Source organism: Pleurodeles waltl, chromosome 8 (assembly GCF_031143425.1).
Source record: "Pleurodeles waltl isolate 20211129_DDA chromosome 8, aPleWal1.hap1.20221129, whole genome shotgun sequence".
NCBI lineage: Eukaryota > Metazoa > Chordata > Amphibia > Caudata > Salamandridae > Pleurodeles > Pleurodeles waltl.
The window spans coordinates 557,115,742-557,136,255 of record NC_090447.1 but is presented as its reverse complement, the minus strand read 5'-3'; the positions used below and the strand labels follow the sequence as shown (position 1 = coordinate 557,136,255).

Below are 20,514 nucleotides of genomic sequence, written 5' to 3'. Positions count from 1 at the left end.
TTTTACTAGTGCAATGATGTGTGCTTGTTTTCTGTGAGCTAAATAAAAATGCCAATACTGGGTTATGATATTGATAGTCATTAGCTTAATTCTGGGTTTGTTCCCTGTATGCTCCCCAAGATGCAGCTGACAGCATCACATGATTTATGGGTATTTCCTGTAAGTGCTACTTAGAAATTACCTTTATTCTGTACTTTTAATAGCGTTTTAGTTAATTGTCTAAAAAGTATTTGTTCAAGGAGGCATAGAACACAGAGGGCACACAGCCAAATACAACATGATTAAATCACAGGCAAGTAAGATGATGCTAACATTGATTACATGTTTAGTGATGGCATGGCTTGAGGCAGGATACACTCTGTTTAATATGAAGCTTTTTTACATAAAGATGCTGTTGGACTTGGCCCTTTCTGCAGAGTCTACCCAAACATTTTGCCTTCACTCTCTTGTTTTCTAAACACATGTTTGTTGCCTTTTAGTACTCTGAGCAATTTACCAGAGATAACCAGTGTTAAATTGCTTGTGCTCTCCTTAAAGCATGGTAGAATTGGCTTACATCAATTGGCATTTTTAATTTACTTAATGAGACCCTAGTAAAATGGCACTACAGATACCTAGGCCCTGTATATTTAATGGTACTAGCGATTCTGCAGCAATCATTGTGCCACCCACTTAAGATGCCCTTCAAACATGTCTTAGACCTGCCATTTCAACCTGCGTGTGTAGTTTTAAACTTCCATTTTGGCTTGGCAAAAGAAACCTTTTGATACATACGTCACCCCTGGGGTAGGCCCATGACAGCCCAGAGTACTTAAAACGTTGGACATGGACTTTTAAGTTTTCCATGTCCTATAGTGAAAACTCTTAAATATTTTTTACACTACTGCAAGGCCTACTTCTTCCATGGGATAACATTGGAGTTACCTCAATATATTTAGTAAGCTGTAACTTCCAAATAGAGCAGGTATCCACTTCATGTTTGATGTCTTAGGAATTGTAATGTCAAATCCTTTCTCATGGTAATGTTAGATTTTAAATAAAGCCAATATTAGAAATTTAAAATAACAAGGTGATGGATGGAATGTTTGAATTAATCTAGGCCACCTGCAATAGCTCGGGCTGCATCCCAGGCCATCTTTTTTCACCCACCATACCACCTCAGTTTGGACCCAGCCACATGCTACTCAGTCTTGATCCTGCTCCTCATGGGGGCAGTCCAGTCCAAACTGCCAGGATATGTGCCTGTTTTTGTTTATTTGTTATATGCTTTATGTGTAGCCCTAAGTGGGATAGGTATGCCCAGATATGGGTCCCTTGAACACTGTGTCGCTGGAATTAAGCTGCACCCAGCTGATGTGCCCATAACTAGGGTGAAACAAAACCTGGTTTGCCTGTGTTCCGATTCAGCGACGACCTGGCTTTGCAGTGCGGGCTGGATTGTTCCTACTGGAGCAAGGTGAAGACTGATTTGCATATTGCTGGATCCAACCTGAGGTGGCATAGTGTGCAAAATAATGATGGATTGCAGCACGACCTGCGGGATTACCCGTGACTGAGATTAATTCAAGCATTCCATCCATCACTGTTTTGTATACTTTTAGAAAATTAGCATTTTCCCGCCTTAGCCATTTATAGCCTGGAACCTGTGTCTGGGTCACATGACTAGGTGTAGCTGACAGTTGGGCTTTGTATATTTCTCCTAGACAGCCACAAATAATAGTGAGCTTGGGTGTGCCTGGATGGGTCACCATTGACAGGATGGGAGGGTGGCATGGGGCACAGACATACTTACACTTGAAATGGTTGCATCCTTCCTCCATACAAAGAGCTGCATACACCCTGTAGTTAGTCTCAAGCCAGGACAAGGGAGGCAGGAAACCTATGCACCTCAAAGTGAAACCTGTAGAAACTTCTCCTACTTCAAATTAGTCACCTGGTATAAATACTGGACCTCAAACACCAACATTTCAGTATACTTCTGGACCTATAGATACTCTGCCAGGAAGAAAGGCTGCTGAAAAAGGCTGCTGAAAGCACTGCCACTCCGATGGACTGCTGCCCTGTTGGACTACTGTCTTGTTTGGATGCTGCAGTGCTGGATTGATGCCCTGCTGTCCTGCTGCCCCCCTTTTGAGTCGGACGAATTGGACCCGCACCTGAAACCAGGATGCCCAGAATGACTCCAAAGTCCCAGCTGCTGGTCTCCTGTTCCGAGCCACAAGGAAATAACAGTCTCCCAACCACCTGAACCAGCACCCAGATCCAGCCGGAGTGAGCCCCTGACCTCGTAGTGGTGCCCGTTAGGTCCTGGATCCTTGGTGTGGCTGCAGCTTCACGGAATTTAAGTTTTTATCATTTTGGTCTTGATTTATTCATTAACTTTGGCTCTATTTTTCTAAATTGGTGAGGAATTTTTCTTATGTTTTCACTCTATTACTATTTGAAGTGTTGTAAATATACTTTAGACATTGCTTCTAAGTTAAGCCTCACTACTCTGTGCGAAAATTAACCACAATTTTTGGGGGGACTTTTGCTTGTGCCTCACCTTGACAAGGAATGTGGTTGCTGGTTGAGTAGGGTTTAACCCCCACCAAATAGAACCACAATTTGTCACAGGTGATGTATCCCAAGTCATTGTAGGACATGCCACACTGTGGGTGGAAATCTGACAGTATCCATGCTGGTGGTTGGAGGTGCCTGGGCGGTGCTACCTTCTACACTGCCTGCCAGAAGGACGCCGCCAGCCATATTATGACTATTACTATGTCCTGGTGGTGTTGTGCTGGCAGGGCGCTGCCACTACTAGCAGCGCCCCTCCCTGTTTCCTGCTGGACGACCTCCTCGCCGGACAAGGTAAGTCTGGTGTCCGACAGGGGGTTGTTGTGTGTAGTGTCTGCCTGTGTATTTGAAGGTGTGTGTGTGAATGCATCTGTGAGTGTTGTGGTGTATGCGAGGTTGTATGCATGTGATTGAATGCGTGTATGAATGTTGCAGTCCATTTGTGTCTGCATGTCAGTTTGTATGCTTGTGAGTATGAGTGTGAGCTTGTTAGTGTGTATGCATGCCTGAGTGCGTGTGAGTATGTGTGAGTGAATGCATGTATGGATGAGTGTGAGTGTATGCATGTATGGATGTGTTTGAGTGTATGCCTGTATGGATGTGTGTGAGTCGATGCGTGTATGGAAGTGGAGGTAAATTAGTTCCCTGTCACCAATAGTCCTATCTCCATGGTTTTTGCGCCAGTGCTACCGCCGTGGAAACCATGGCGGTAGGCCGGCTCATAATGCTGCTAGTGGTCTTCTGTGAACCGCTGGGTCAGAGATGAACATCTATGGCCTTGTGGCGGTATGAGTAGAGATGTGGTGGGTTGGCAGCGGCCAACCCACCACACTCATAATGTGGCAGTATACACTGCCAGCCTGTTGGCGGTGATACTGCCACATTAACCCTTGCGGTCAAAAGACCGTCAGGGTCATAATAGGGGCCACTATGTGTTGCAAACACGTGTTATCAATTCAGATCTAAAAAGAATTTGTGAATATTAGAAAGAGTACCAGTATGCTTAGGCACAGTGTATGTTTAAGACGGTTCACCTGATTCAGACAAATCGTTAGTGCATGCAAGATCACTTATGATTTGCATAACTTACCTAATTATGCCTATTGTCCATAATCGTATGTATGCTGAGTATCTGCATTCTGGACATTTGATATGTGTAGGGTTAAAAAATTATGACATTAAAAAAAAAGTACATTTCTGATAATAGTTGGATATCCTCATCCATGACATGTACTCCTTTTTTAAAATGGACACTTTTCTATACGTTCTGCATCAGTTACGCTAGCATTATTCACATGTAAATTTGTAAGAGCAGATAAGTTTTGGAAATAATTTGAACATATATTTGTAAATAATCACAAAGTTACCATTGTGTGAGTGATCATCTTATATGTATTTAATCTGAAAATATTTAATACTAAACAATCACAGTACATTGTACAAAAACTTCACATTGGTGAAAGAGAACTAGGTCATCCCATTTTGCGACTTGTATAATGGGAAAAGAATAAACCATTAATTACACTGGTGCAAACATGGTATAATGTTATTTCTAATCATTTATGTTCTTTTTCCAAAATAAGAATAAACGAAATGCAATTTGTCCAGCCAGTTTTTCAAAGTTCTGTGTTTCAATAAGTATGATACAAACAGCAGCGGCTCCTCCGTTATTGCTGCGGATCATCACCACGCTACAAAGAGGTGCAAACATGAAAATTAAAATGATAATAGAAGAATTTTATTATCATTTTATATTTCTTCACGAGCAGAGACTTAGGGGCGGGGCCATCATGACGACAGCACTGAAGCAAGCTTGGAGGAGGAGTGGTGGGCACTTCTACAAGTCTTAGGGAGGTCAGACCAAATAGAATTACCAGCATGAAAGAAGTGTCTGAATTGGCGTAGGGGAGTATGGGAGCCTGTGCACCAGCAGCAGAGGAGCATCGAGGCAGTGACCGGCAGGTAAGTGCTTTTTCTTTTTTTCTTCTTTGTTACTGTCCCCCGGCACTGCCCCACCACTTTTGTCAGATAGCAGCTGCTACTGGATTCAGATATAGATTTTTCAATATTTTTAGCATATTTTTAGCACAAACGTTGTGAAAACTCAACTTGCATTATTTTGTGGATTAAAGCATACATAAACGCATGTATACAAAAAACATATGTTATGCTTGTTTAGCAAGGCTTGTTTAGCAAGGCGCCAAAATCCATTCTCACATGCAAAAGCCTTTCTGTACCACTGACTGGGGCTGCATTTGTTCCATTACGTGTTACACAAGCAGCAAGGGGGAAATGGTTGTGCCCCTGTGTATCACCAATGCAAAGGCGCTATAATACAACCCCACGTAACCATTACAAATGTGGAAGGTCTGCACATTTTGTGGTAGAGCTACAGTGGTAGATAACACCTTTGCTTGTGTAACAGTTACTTCTCCTTTTCAGATTGCTCCTTAGGCCCATATTAAAAGCTGGATGTGGTGTTATCACATTCAGTAATACCACAAGAGACAAAGGAGACAAATCCACTTATGCAAAATGAAGGAATGCGTTTTTTGAAAATGGTCCAAAATTTGGGACATTTGTGCAGAAATCAGTGTGTGAACATCTATTTCTCTGTATTTCTACCCTTTCTCGTTGGTCACCCTGGAATAACCCTTTAAAATGTGTTAATAACAGTTGGTATTACCACACCTTTTTAACAGGCCACTCTTGATGAGGGCCTTCGTGGCCTGTGCATGGCATGCACAAATCAGGCAAGAGCATCTAAAACTTTTGTAAAATGAGCCACTTAATGCCAGGATTAGTGCACTACCAATGACATTCCACCCTCAGAGGTGTAAAGTGCACTTTACTCTGTTTTCCGTTTTTAGGTCGAGGGTGCAAGCGCTTTGACCTAGTGTAAGTATTGTGAGCTTTTAACCACGCCCACCTCACGCCTATCACTTTCACTCGTTCGTGCCTTTCCTTTGAAAAATCCTATGTTATCATTGGTAAATGCTTTACGTTTGCCCCTCCTTGGGGCGGTTTTGTTACCGTTTTAGCAGACCGCCCCATTACATGGATAATTGCACGTTTGCGATCCGTTTGACTGCAAGCAAATTTCTTTCTCTTTTTGTGTCTTTTCTTTGTGATCATGCCAGCTATGGCGCTTTGAATCGGCTCTGTTATGTCAACTGTTCTACTTTCCATTTTCAATTTAAGTGGAAGAAAATTCCAGTTAGGAATTTGCAACGATAATAGCTCTAGCTCGAGCAAATGCGAGACCCATTGCAATGCAAATGCTTGTTTTATTTCTTTCTTTTTATAGAAGTTAACTTGTCTGTAATCTGTTTTGTGTATTGACAAGCTTTACATTGCCAAGACTGCCAGGGAGCTGCATCGAGTGCATCCACTTCCTCGCCGTGAATAGGGAGTCGGAATGATGAATAGATTTTCCTCTCAAGTTGACAGGAAAGAATTATGAGGAAGCCAGATTTCTGAAGCATGGCAGGTTCCGATATATATCACTGGCCTTCACCACCACCAGGAATATGACTTTAACCTGAGATTTTGGAAGCTTTCGGTGGTCTGAGCCAAATCCCTAATGGATAGCAACTAATAAAGAGAAACTGTACATTACACACTGCTTGGCACTGTTGGTCGTCTTTGAGCCGGTGGGGCTCAAATCCAGCCTCACATGCAGTCTGAATTATCTCACAGCTCTGAGGAACGGCTAGAGTGCTTTCATAACGGCCGGAGGTCACTCGCGGGCTACCGAGGAAATCTCGCATTACAGAAGCCTTCCCGGCGCCGAACAATGGATAAAAAGAGCGCTTCTGTTTCTAGCTGTGCCAATACTAGGCTTTCAAAGAAACTTCCAGATATCTGTTAGAAGAAAAGTAAACACGGAGGCAGCGCTTACAGAGGCGCATTACTCTACATTTTGAGACGAACTTACAAAACCCAAATAAGTCCTTCAACTTGAATTCTGTCTCAGAATAAAATACACACCTATTCTCGATTTTATAATTTTTTAATATACATTAAATTTTATTAACTTGACTAGAATGTAAGCTTTTTGGGCTGGAATCTACATAAATTGTGGTAAAAAACATTTTTTGTCGTGCAGTCGACACGAGATGTTTATTTTAAACAATAAACATTATTTTCTTATTGTTGCCGACGGCAACAGTACACCCAAGTATGTGAGGTAACACAACGCGGAGAAGCCGCTGGGTATTAATTTGGTCTTAATAAATCAGACTGTATTCTGTATTCCTGTTAATATTTGAAAGTTATTATAAATTATCTTTATGGTTTACAAGTAGGCCCTCTGTTATCAGATATTTTCCATGAGGTGCAAACCTTGCTTTAAGTGGGATGAAAATCGCGCACGCGCGCGTGTGTGTGTGCGTGCGTGGGTGGTGTGTTTTTTGTTTAGGGAGTGAGTTCTCTGAAAGGGTTGTGGCCACAAAAGTATAGCTATTGATACTTTATAAGAGTTGTGGCCGCTGTGAATAAGGGAGTGGCCGAAAAACGTGTGAACGAGAATCCTGTGATTGACAATCTGTGCCGTTGACCACTATTTGAGTGTCTCTGAAACAAGACCAAACCACTGGATTAGGAAATTTGTATTCGTGTGTTTGTTTGTTAGTTTTATTTCGGTACAGATAAATACCATAAAAGCACACCACAAATCACAAATTCATACTTTTACAAAACAGCAAGCTATGTATAAAAATCCTCGGAAGTAAAATATTGGACTACATAAAAAACTTTATACATGAACATTTTCCCTCTAAAAATTCATACCATATTATGGGATCATGCAAAAATGCAGAATTTTTCATGATAGGTATCAGAAGTCAAATGCATACCTAACTAGACACAATAAATAGAATAAAACATTTCTATTTAAAAAGTATAAGAATATATGAACATAGAAAATTCGTTGGACAATAAAAAATTGGTAAAATTAATAAATGCATACATTCAAATTCGCCAGTGAGTTCGTCAGTGGCCACTCCCAACGTCTATTGTTAAATTTTCCCCAATTTTTTAAAGCGCATTCAATATGCAATGCCAAATGGAATCTAAATATTTTGCCAAACAACAAGCCACTAAAACAGATGACTCAGATTTAAGAACTCTCAGAGCCAGTATACAGTTCCTAAAACCCATTTTTCTACATAATGGAATAATCCAACGAGCCCTCTGTTTATGGTATGCAGAACATTGAAAGAGGACGTGAGTTATAGATTCTTCCCTGGCACAGCCCATCGGACACATCTTAGAAGTACAACTAGTATTAGTCCATTTGTGTGTTAGGATGTGCAAGGGAAGAGAACCTATCCTAAATCTGATATACAATGCACGTGCACGTGGAGAAAGTACTGTGTCCATATATTGCTCAGATTCATAGTGGCATTTGATTTTTAGAAAGCTGCCAGTCATAGATGATGATGAGACTGCAGACAGTTGTGTAAGTTGGACATTAAGCCAAAATGCATCCTTCAGGGTCTGTGTTGCACTTTTTGGAATAGATGACGCTTCCTTCCAGTATGACCCCAAACCAAGTAGTACGAGGGTCCGTTCTACGTACACACACCACTTGATTTTTAAACTAGTGCTATTGGCCATCAAGTTAGCTAGCCCGCATCTATAGAGAAGAAGAGAATCAAGTGTCCATAGGCGAATCCAAAACAACAAAGGCCTGAGAACAGCGATCTGGCTAATGGGAGGCAAATTTAGATCCATTCGAATAGGAAGCATTGGGGTACTAGAGGTAACTCTTAACAACGACCTTAAGAAATAGTTTTCCACCCTTGTCAAATCATCTAAATTGCAATGGCCCCACAGTTCAGATCCATAAAGGCCCCTCCCCATGCTTGCGATTTATAAATGTCAATAGCGGGCGTCATGGCGAAGCTAGGAGATCTGGCTGCAAATCTTACGATACCACTCGCCTGTTGTCTCAAGCGGTGGTTTGCTTTCTGGAGATGGGAATGCCACTTATGTGAATCTTCTAATTTCCGACCTAGGTAGTTGTAATCACAAACTCTTTCCAACGCGGCACCCTCTAAGTAAATAGGTCGCTGCATCCTGCCTTTTCAGTCCCCAAACACCATACATTTAGTTTTTTAGTTTTTAGTCGATTGATTTCCAGGCCATGGTCATTACAGAAATCCATGAACCTCGATAGCAGAGTTGAAAGGCCTGTAGCTGTTTGGGCTATGAGAAAGGTGTCATCGACAAATAGGAGGCAAGGAATCTTCTGCCTTCCTATTTTGGGGGCATCATTGGAACACTCCATAAGAGAGGGAATGCATGCATTAATAAATAGAAGGAATAATGTAGGGGCGAGTACACAGCCTTGTCTCACGCCACGAGCAGTAGGAAATTCTTCAGTTAATTCACCTTGCCGACCCCATCTAATTCTGGCATAATTTCCAGTATAGAGATCTCTAATGATATTTAAAATGGAGCAGGAGACTCCCAGTTTGGTCAAGACCTCCCACAATTTGTAGCGGGGTTCTAAATCGAAAGCTGATTTTAAGTCAACAAATGCTACGAATAGATGACCTAAGTCCACATCAACAACTTTCCATTTAATAGAGATAAAATGGAAGATCTGGTCTATTGTACTGACTTTTTCCCTGAAGCCCGCTTGAAGGTGGCTTAGGATTTGGTTTTCCACTATCCATTTCCTCAGCCTGCTCTACAATTGGTGGCAAAATATTTTTTGAAGATTATCGAGAAGGCTGATAGGTCTATAGTTTCCCAGGGATTTCCTCTCCCCTTTCTTGTAGATGGGCACGATAATTGCCTCTTTCCATGAGTAAGGGTAGGATCTAGTAGTCAGAATGGCGTTAGAAAGCCTATTAATATACGGACTCCAGATGTTCTGGTCCGCTTTGAACATATCTGAGGGGATCCCATCCGACCCTGGGGCCTTCGCTGCTTTTTGTGCAGTAATGGCCAGCGCAGTTTCATTCAATGGGAAGGGAGGCAAGGAGGACATAGACGAGTAAGATGCTGACAGTTCTCCCAAACTTGGTGCATCGTAGGCCAATGGGGAGCCATACAGTTCCTTAAAATGGGAAAGCCAGGCATCGGGAGTAATGTGGGACTCCAAATAAGGTGCTCGGTTCTGGTCGCTACGAGAGACCAGAAGCCAGAACCGTATGGAGTTGTGGACCCTAGCTGCCTCAGATAGTTCGCTCCAAAGCGCCTCTTCATACTCATGTTTGCTCTTGTTACATGTAGAGACATAATGGCGCCTAGCATTAATAATTCCTAGTCTATCTTTTGTCCTTAACACGTTAACCAAGGTATTTTTTGCCTCTCTGCACCTCTTATTGAACCATTTGCTGCAGGGTTGGGCACAAAAGTTAGTCAATGGCCTAACGCATTTAGAAAACAGTTCTTTCAGGATTGCAAAGAGGTCCAGATGTAAAGACGTAACCTCAAATGGGGCAAATATAAGGCTATCATCGAATAACTGGTGGGTAGAAATTAAAACACACAGTTTATCTATAAGCTTGTTCGATCTCTGAAAGGAGTCCCATCTTACCGTACGCCTATTGCTAGACAGCTCCATGTCTCCAGAAAGAGCAGAAGAGAATGCAACTCCTGCTAAAAGAGATCTCTTATACGTAACCTGGAGAGGGGCGTGGTCACTGGTATGTGGATTATCCACTTCCACATCTAATATGTGGTGCCAAACACTTAAATCAAAGAAAATGTAATCCAGTTTATTACTATATAAGCCCCTGAAGAAAGTTGGTCTGGCAGGAGTATCAGCTGGAAAGCGGGCGTTACCAAGACGAAGACCATGGAGTATCATAAGGTCTATAATCTGCGTAGCCCTAACACAAGGTTTATATGAATTTTGTTGTATGGGATGGGGGGGAATATTCCATATGCTGTCTTCAGGCTGCATAACCTCTATGAGGTCTGAATTAAGCTCGAGTTGGACATTGAAATCCCCTGCTATTATAATATGGTATTTTAAACGGAGGTCCGGGATTAAAGTATTCAATAGCTCAATAATAATTGAACGATGGTTGGAAGGGCCCGGCCTACTGTAGATATTTATACAAAGAACTGGGGAGCCTAAGATTGGTTGGATAGCAATGGCCAAGACATCAGGGGAATCTACATATACCTCATTAATTCCTCCCACCTCTGTCGATTTTACCCAGGTACATAAGCCCCCTACTGCCCTACCTGCTAAGGATGGCTTAGCTGGTTTAAAAAAAGAGCTAAACCCCTGTCTATACGTACAGTGTGTTGCCCAAGTTTCCTGAAACATACAGACATCAAAGTTTTCAACATATGCCCCCCACTCAATGTCAGCAAGTTTGCCATTGATGCCTGCCACATTCCAGGACAGAAGTTTTGCTGTCGCCTGAGCAGTGGAACAGCTTAATTTCCTAAAAATGTCATCTGGGGGATGGCTGTCGATAAGCTCCACCGGAGGTGAATTTGTAAAATATTTAGTAATATCGGATTGTAATTCCAGGGATGGTACGGCACCTGGACTGAGTAAATTAGGTAAAGGACCTGTGGCCGGTGAATTTGGGCTAAAAATGGAAATACAAGAGTTAGGAAGACATAGTCAATCAATGTCAGAGGTAGCCCCCTGGAAATCAAGTTCGCATGCTGTTTGGCCACTGAGAACAGGACCGGCGCTAGTCGTAGGAGCTGAATCAGATGGTGTGCCTTTAAAAACCTGATGGCCTAATGGCCTAAAATCTTGATAGTCTGCAGAACGGCTCGAAGCCAAATTGGCAGTTCTGGAGGAAGGATTCAGCTGCATGTGACCAGCATCAGGGCGGCTATCGCTAAGAAAGATAGCAGAAGACTTCCTATTTGTGTTACGTGCTTCCATCTCTAGGAGACCTGTTACCAAATGGGGATTTTTAAGATTGAGTTTTATGAAATCCCAGCTACCGGGTAAGCCATTTACTTGTTCGGCAGATAGAATATCATCATGGATTACTGAGCCACAGCCTCTAACGTGTCTCAACCAGTGCAAGACCTTATTAACGAGTGAGGCTTTGTCTTCCCATGTATTTGGAGGCAAAGATGGAACATTGCACATGTATATATAGTTGTTGTTAATTAAATATGGATTCTGACAAAAAGCCTTTGTAGTGTCCCATTTAAAAAGGACATTAGAAGAAAGAGAAGTGTTACTTTCGGAAGGGGGCACCTGCCGACTGTGGAGACACTGCCTTTCCATAGGGCCTGCTGCACTTGCTGGCGATGGCAGGGGCCCAGTTCACAAAACTCCTTTTACAAGCGGATGTTTGGTTGTCACAGGGTTTGGCTTAGGCTCGCACGTAAGGGGGAGATGTTTGCTTTTGAGAAGAGTGGTGATTTCAAGCAGTAAAGATTTCAGCTCGCCTACTTCGTTCTTGAGGCTAGACACCAGTGCTAGCAAGTCATCTTGCAGGGGAGCGCTCTCCGTATGTGACAAAGTCATGGGAGTTAGTCGAGGACTTTCCAGATCTTGTGGGGCCAAGAGGGAAAAACGGTTAGAGCAGTAAATTGTGAAATCCGTTGCATTGCCTTTTAATGCTTCAGATTCGAGGTGGGATGCAAAGAGAGTAGGAGAACTGGTGATTTTAGTAGAGCTTTGGGAGGCTAACATCTGGTAAGGAGAAGTAGCAGCTTGCGGATTGGGAGCAGTATGCGATTTTGAGGTTAGAAACGGAATGAGAGTACAGGTTTTCGGCTCCTTTCGTCGAACTCTCTCATTATTGTTTAAGATCTGTTCCACCTCTTCAATCAGGTCGTCGATTTCCTTAGCAACACAATTGGTGTGGGGTAGCATAGCCTTATTAGTTTTAGGTATTTTAGATTTAACAGAGCCCAGTGCAGGGCTGCCTTTCGCCTTGCGCTTCCCCTTTGGAAAGTGGAACTACAAAACAATGTAAAAAGAAGATTTTTAGGATAATAACCAGCGCTAAGTAGCATGACGCCGTACCTTAGGGCCCAGAGGGGTGGCCCAGCCCGTCCTCCTTCGGTCTCTGACGGGCACGGGTGGGCCCCCCCTTGGCCCGGGCTTTGCCCGTGCGCGTCCCGTGCAGCGGTGATGCGCGGGGCACTCTATAGCGCCCGGGTTGTTGATCAAGTGGCCCCAGATGAGGGGCAGCAGGAGAAAGGAGCCTGGGACTTGGAGTCCCAACAGGCTTCTCAGCGGCAGCGGCAGTCAAGAGCAGTTATGCGCAGTGCGCTTTATAGCGTCCGCGTTGTTGATCAAGTGGCCCCAGGTGAGGGGCAACAGGAGAAAGGAGCCTGGGACTTAGAGTCCCACCAGGCTTCTCAGCGGCAGTCAAGAGCAGTGATGCGCGGTGCGCTTTATAGCGCCCGCGTTGTTGATCAAGTGGCCCCAGGTGAGGGGCAGCAGGAGAACGGAGCCTGGGACTTCGAGTCCCACCAGGCTTCTCAGCGAATTTGTATTCAGTGTCAGAAAATCAAAAAACAATGATGTTTGTGTGAATAATTATATTTCACATTTCATTTCTTGGAAGTTGATAGTTAAAAGCACTTACAAATATGAAATGCTATTTAAATATTACAAAGATCAGATGAGTGGGAGTGTTTTTCAGAGTGTCTTAATCACTCCTGTGCCTCTTCATAATATATCACCCTTTTCTCCTACATCTCTCTTTCTAAAGTCCCTCGACCTGTATGACTTACACGCCATGCTCGTCACTATGTTTTCACTCTCTATTTTACTTATATTTCCTTTTGTCTCCATGATTTCAAAATTCTCTCTCACAGACACACTTCCTAACCACCTGTAAACAAGGTATCTTCTTTTCTTTTTGCTGTTTCAGTATTCCAAAAGATGTGTGCCGCCTCCACACCTTTCAACATAAAATCATAAATAATATTGGCACATGGCTCTGTGTGCCCTGCAGCCTGCAGAGATGCCAATGATTGAATGAGCCGTTAGTCTAAGAACCTTTGTACCTTTATGATCCACTGACAGGAACTCTGAGAAACTCACCCAGTCATCACCCTGAACTCCAGCGCTCAGTTTTATTTTCTTGCAGTTTTATATAGTGCAAACTCAATCCAAAGTCATTGGTGCACTTTACTTGCAGAGCAGTTACATTACATTGAGTCATATTAATTTTTGAGGCAGAGGAGAATAAGGGGCATATTAAGAGACCCTAGCGCCACCGGAGCGTCACTCTTAGTGACGCTCCGGTGGTGCTATGCTCTGCTCCGTATTCACAAAGTGGCGTTAAGCCACTTTTTGTGGCTTAACGCCACCTTGTAAATACGGCCCATTCACATGCAGCCCTTTGCATGGAAGGGACGTGCACTAGATGTTGCTGTGGGCGTGCCACAGCAACATCCATTGCATTTTGATGCTGCCTTCGATTTATGAGATTTCCTAAACCTGAGGCAGCGCCAAGATCTAATGCCACCCCACGGGGTCGTTTGCACGGCACAAGAAGAAGGAATACTTTTATGCCTCCTCGTTTTCTGCTTTTTCCATGCACGCTGCATTCTGCAGCGCGCATAGAAACAGTAAAATGACAGACATGATGGTTTATGTATGGGAGGGTGTCTCTTCCTGCACATAAACAATCATTTCAAAATGATGTTTTGGCACTTCTGTGTGTGCTTCATTCTGCAGCACACAGAGAAGTGCCAAATCGCCATTAGTGATTGTTAATGAGCAAGAAAGGACACCTTCACACAAATAAACAATCAAACCCTCAATGCAGACATCTTTGCATGATGGTGCAAGAATGCCTGCGTTGGCACTAGGCAGCTCAATTTAGCGCCAGCACAGGGAACAACACAGGGGTGTGCTGTATTCAGTTTAGGACAGCGCATCCCTGCGTTGTGAAAATGACGGAGCGCTGCACTGTCAATTTTGTCGCAGCATTACGCTCCGTAATTTTCTTTTAAATATGGGCCTCAGTGACTTACCCAGAATTACACAATGTTGAGCGGACGCCAAGACTCAGACCTGGTTCACCAGTTCCATAATCCCCTGTTCCAAAGTCAGCAGCTCTGGTCCTAGGCCACATTGTCAACTCCTCATAGGCGAAGAAACCAAAACAGCTAAAAGCAACTCATTTTCAGTATATTTTATGCAATGCTCATTTGTTGCATAATAAACAAATCTATAAAACCAAAACATCCTGGGAAAATAAATAATTGCAGGGAATAAAGACACACATATAATGCAATATAAAGTAAAGTATGTGAAATGTAAAAGAAAAATGATAGGTTAGATTTGGATTCAATGTTCTTGCCTTCATTACTTATAAAAAGACATTTACATGTAAAAGCATGTAGCATTCTTGAAAGCTTTGAGCAGTAAAATGCCTCTAGTAAAGCACTCCACTACCCAAGGCTTCTATGAACATTGGAGTATCCAGACCTGGTGTGCACAAATGGTGAATTTATGCTCCCTGCTCCTCTTGTACATTCTTTACAACACTATGACTTGGGAGACTGCAGTAGATGACAGAAATATCTGCCAGCTGAAAGTCTTCGAGAAACAATTTATCACTTTTTGAGTAAAGGATATCCTCTGCCTCCCCTGGTCTCTTCCATGGTGTACATTTTGTGCTTGAGGGTAAATCTAGGAGTCTTTTGCAAAATACATACCCACCGTTTTTTTTGTAACCATGCAAAGTAATTTGAGAGCTAGATGATTTAGTTTCCAAAAATATTTTTTGAATAGTGCCTATACTCTTTTACCTTACTTTTACTATGCTACGAATCTATTTAAATTGTATCATAATAATTGTTGTCTTGTTTCCTTCATAGGTTCAATAGTATCAACTCTTTATCTGAAAACTCTTTTGCTGGGCTTTCAAAATTGGAGTTGCTAATGATTCATGGGAATGAAATCCACGCTATACCCAATGGGGTGTTCAGAGATCTATCGTCTTTGCAGGTAATATACTCTAAGGGCTGAGCAGTGATGCTCACTAACAGTTTGTTTTCATATTAACACAGAAAGGGAAACTTTCACTGAGTGCTTCTAGTGCAATACAATCAAATGTAGTTTGACATCAATGAACTGGTCTTATTTTGCCACTTTGATGATTATTGCTAGAGCCCATCAGTAAAAACACTCAAAGACACTCACCCTTAATCCACTACTCCAAGTCTGCTTATATATCCACCAAACGGTGGCAACTAAAAATAGAATCCGGAGGAATGAAATGGTGCACTAAAGAGACAAGTCAAAAAAATGTATTCAGCTTGTTCAAGTTTAACTTTTTATTTAGCAAGCCTAGGCACCACTCCTTTGGGGCAGCCAATTATGTTCAACCCCCTAGTAGCTTGTCACAGAGCAGTCAGGCTTAACTTAGAGGCAATGTGTAAAGTATTTGTGCAACACTTCAGTAAAACAGTAAAAACACCACACAAAAAGGATCCCACGTCAAGTTAGAAAATAGATCTCAATTTAATAAATGAATAGAACATGTCATACATGATGTGATATGTGAGTGCATGTGGGGGCATGAGTTATAATTAGCTCTGCTATGTATAACTGGTGAAGTTCTGTGCTTTTTTGGTTCAAAACGTTAATGTTGTCTCTGAGATATTCACCTCACTTTAACATTACTTTAAACTTTGTTTCAAAGTGAATTTCTAAGGTTTAAAAAAAAAAACTGATATTTTTATTACAGAAAGTATAATGCTATTTTAACCTTTGTTTTTATTAGTGAATTTCTTGGGTTTTTTCAAATGTAAATTCACATGTTATTAGCATAGGTAAAGCCAACTCCCCGTCACGCAATCCCTTGGCTGTGCGTGGCTGGTATTGGCCACAGGGCCAATATGGCCGAAGGCTGTGTGCATCACAGGGTTGGGTGGTTATAGGGTATGGCCTCAAGTCCTTCCAGCAGGCCAGGCTGTGCGGCCAACCTCTGCTCCGCATGGCCTAAGGCTGTGTGGAGCGTGGGGTTGGGTGGTTATAGGGGTTGGCTGCAGGGCCTGGCCACATTCCAGACTAAGCACAAATAAGTGTGCAGGGAAGACAGATGAAAACATTGCTCCTGAAAGGAGGGAACTGTTATTTTAAGCAGCTCCCTGCTTGCAGGAGCAATGACGACTCCTGCAGAAGTCAGTAGCAGGATAGGACCACTGGGGCCTTGAGGCTCCCCAGCGATCCTGTCACTCTATCTCTTCCATCCCTTAATGGGATGGAAGAGAGAGAGAGAAAGATTGGTATTGCAATGTTCTCTCCAAACAATGATTTGAAAGTGTGACACCAGCAAATGTTTTCATGCTCAGCAACACAGAGTTAGCTCTCGCCTACTGGTAAAGCTCTTAGACTGTTAATAAGTGGGTTAAAGGTTCAAATCCTGGTAGTGCATGGCAGTGTGTTATATATTTACACATGTTTTGAATATTAAACAAGCCTAGTGATGTAACATTTACATCTTTTTTCCCATCAAAATCTGTGGCTTGACTGCATCATTATATCTGGACAGTGTATGAAAAGGAGTCGTCTGTGGCCTAGTGATTAAGGTGTCTGACTCTCACACTGAAGGATTTGGATTTGAGTCTAGGTCTGTCTGTGGTCATTTCCCTACTTGAGTTTATTTTCTCCTTCAAATATTTAATGCACATATAAAAAGGTCATCTCACTCTTCTTACTTGACAAAAACATTTTTCTTTTCAAATTGTCTGAAAATATCTAATTCTAAGTATATCATTCAACAAAGCCTCTCAACTCTTTATCTCTCTCCCTCTCACTCTCTCTCACTCTCTCTCTCTCTCTCTCTCTCTCTCTCAGTTTCTCTTTTATATTCTCTTTCTCCCACTCATACACTCAATCAGACCCTTACGCTCCCACTCACAGATCCACTCAGACACTCATGCACCCACTCAGAGACCGATTCAGACCCTCATGCACCCAGTCACAGACCCACTCAGACAGTCACATACCCACTCACAGACCCACTCAGACTCTCACATACCCACTCACAGACCCACTCAGACACTGATGCACTGACTCACAGGCTCTCTAAGACACTGATGGACCCATTTTTGTATTATTGTTTTATTAGACTCTTCCACTATTTCAGGGAGCACATCGTTTTAATAAATATATTGATAAGCACACCTACCTCCAGAGTATGTTGGTATGCAGGTTTATATAAATGCTTGTAATAATGCTGGCTCAGCATATTAATGGGGAGAACAGATTCATCAGAATCCATCGATAAAAGCACCCTGTCTTCAATATAACCTCTCTTCAATATCATATTTAGTGACATCATTAATGTACAATTCAGATTGTCACATAGACAGCAGAATTGTGGCAAAGGCCAAAACTATCAGACTACATAATACTGTGACTGAACTGTCCTTTAACAATGTGATTACTTGTCTTGTCAGTAATAGGTCTGGTTCATGTTGCCTCTTCCTTGTGCAGTGTACCTGCTGTGAGGACTCAATGTTGGGTTTTTGTAGTGTCTTAATGATGCCAGCAACGGTAACATTTCAGAGAGTGTAAACGGGAAGAACAAAAGAGGCTAGTGCAGGTATGTCATTGCGCAAATTAACTGTGCATTGAGTTTCTCAGTGCTACGCCTGGCGGTGCAAGTACTTGAGATCTCTATGCTTCTGCTGGCTACTGCTTATTCAGCTTCTTGTATGTCTTTGATGGGGGTTTCCTGACCAACCTCAGACAGTGGGTCAAGAATGCAACAAGAATTGCGCGAGTGTGATCAAAGCTGGGGGCTGTAGAATACAGGCAAATTGCAAGATGCAGTGAATGATGATTAGATACTTTTTCCTTCCCTGTTCATAACCTACACCATGGAGATGAAGACCAGTTTCAAGGATCAGGTTCCGCAGGCTAAACAGAGGTAGAAAATGTTAAGCCTATATGGCTACAAATTAATAGATAAGGCCAGAGCAGATTACCCGAGATAGGCAGTATCCTGTAAAGCGGTGGTTAAAACGTTTAGAATCCATACTATATTGCTCCCAGTACTTATCAATAATTTATGATTTCAAAGAAGTAACATATTGTATTTATAAATATGATATGCTACTTTTAGATTTTTTGAAACTCGAATATTTTCAAAATGGGAATTCGATTTTTTAAGGTGTAAAAGGGTAGGCACGTTTTTACGTTTTTGTAAAAAATCTTTTTTTTAAAACATGTCATCAGACACTGATAGTGCATGCTCTATAGAACATTCGGCTCAGGCAAAAACACATTTGCATTCTCTTGTTGCTTCACCAAAGCTTTCATGTTCAGTAAGTAGTTAAAATTGGCAGCTGAGGGGCTGATGTAATCATAATCTAGTAAAATTCTACATTTCCAGGAACAGCAGCCATCCTTGGAATATTGATTTTTGCCGCACATAACAGTGCTACAGGGCACAAAGGTAATATTATAAAATACAGCACTATGTAATATCACATTAAGTGGTATCTCTGTACATATTGGGGTGGAATAAAAAAGAAAACTCTGCCAAATTCAGTTTTCATGATCAGGCCACACGATCACGTGTAAGCTTTAGAAATTGTAATGTTTTCTTCTAACAAAGCTGTACTCTTGACTAGTTCAAGTGATTCTGCTTTCGCAGGTGAAACATCTGTATCAGTTCTGAGCTCAACATGAGATGAGTCTGCACTAGATAGTGGTGTGGCTATGTATTTTCCTAATTTATTGGAATAAAGCTAGACATCAAAACAAATTATTTTATTTGAGTTTTTTTGTAAAAACTATTTACGCTTAAACGGTCAGGCCTATATTGATAAGCTTGCTTCTTTAACTAGGCAATTAATTCAACAGAAAAGATAGACCATCGTGCGGGTTGTTACAGAGTAGGAATGCAATTTGCAAATCTGCAAACCAACAAAAAATCCTCCAGGGAGTTGCTTATTTGCTGTTATCCAGCCATTTTATTCACTTTGATCGGGTAAGCATGAATAAATATTGCAGGGAATTCCCTGTGTCCATAATTTCCACAGTGTTTGTTTTGCTTTCAGAACACTACATTTTGTGAGGTTGCTTTCTGATCTGCCGCCTGGTAAACATTCATCTTCTACAACCTGCTTTGTGTAATATGACTTTGTCATTCTCTCCCAGTGCAGAACATGTTACAGTGTGACTGGTCTGCATGTGTTCAGGTCATATTACATAATCTGCCCTCAGGCAGGTTTTCTGTGCCCCAGGACAGTATTAGGCTTCAGAAGGGGATGCAGATACTTGTACGCCTCTTCTGTCATACAGAGAGCGCTGGCACAAGTATAGCACCTGCACTAACTCAAGGGGGCATGACATTATTTGCTTAGGGTTGGCCCTATGCATATGAAGGAAAATGAAAGAAACACTTTGCCTCTGCACCCAAGCCATATTATGGATGCAGGCTCATAGGTAAAAGTGCCATCAGGAAGATCACTGACTGTGCACCATGACTGTGTGCCATAAAGAGATGGTGCACAATAAAACCTCTCCCCCCGACAGAGCCTCTCTGGAGAAGGGAAAAGGGTCCCGTTGACATAGGCCTGTGCAGACACTCCCTGCTCGTCCTGCAGAGGGACCTCTGACCCCCTTTGAAGCCGTCTGCATAGTGAAAGATAGAGCACCTGCTTCAAGCAGCTACTTTGGCTCGCACTAATGCGCCGTTCCTAGGGCAAATCTACTTATCAGTTTTCCTAAGGGCAGCACAATAACTGTTGTAGCGCAGTATCCTGCATGTATTAATAAATCCATCATTGGAGTCAGTAAGGGCTTATTAATACGAGATGTTTGATACCAAACACCCTTATTTTCAGTGAAGCGAGCATGTAGCTGGGGAACTTGTATTGACAAGTGTCCAGCACATTTACTTAAAATGGCTTTGCTGTTCACTCACTATGGTGTTCATTATGAACATGGCGGTGTGGCCCGCCATGCCGGCGGTGGCGGGAAATTCCGCCAGCCGGCATGGCGGGCCACACCGCCACATAATGAAC

At 42.3% G+C, this 20,514-nt stretch overlaps 1 protein-coding gene across 2 annotated transcripts in view; it reads left to right on the top strand.

The window, feature by feature from the left end:
- Positions 1-20,514, top strand: part of MXRA5 (matrix remodeling associated 5) — a 282,386-nt gene that overhangs the window by 148,259 nt on the left and 113,613 nt on the right. Inside the window, exon 3 of one of the 2 annotated variants that reach the window (XM_069204616.1) lies at positions 15,349-15,478. In XM_069204616.1, coding sequence (XP_069060717.1) covers positions 15,349-15,478 — 130 coding nt within the window. Of the gene's footprint in view, positions 1-15,347; positions 15,479-20,514 lie in introns of those variants that run through there. The other variant, XM_069204617.1, reaches the window with a different exon arrangement.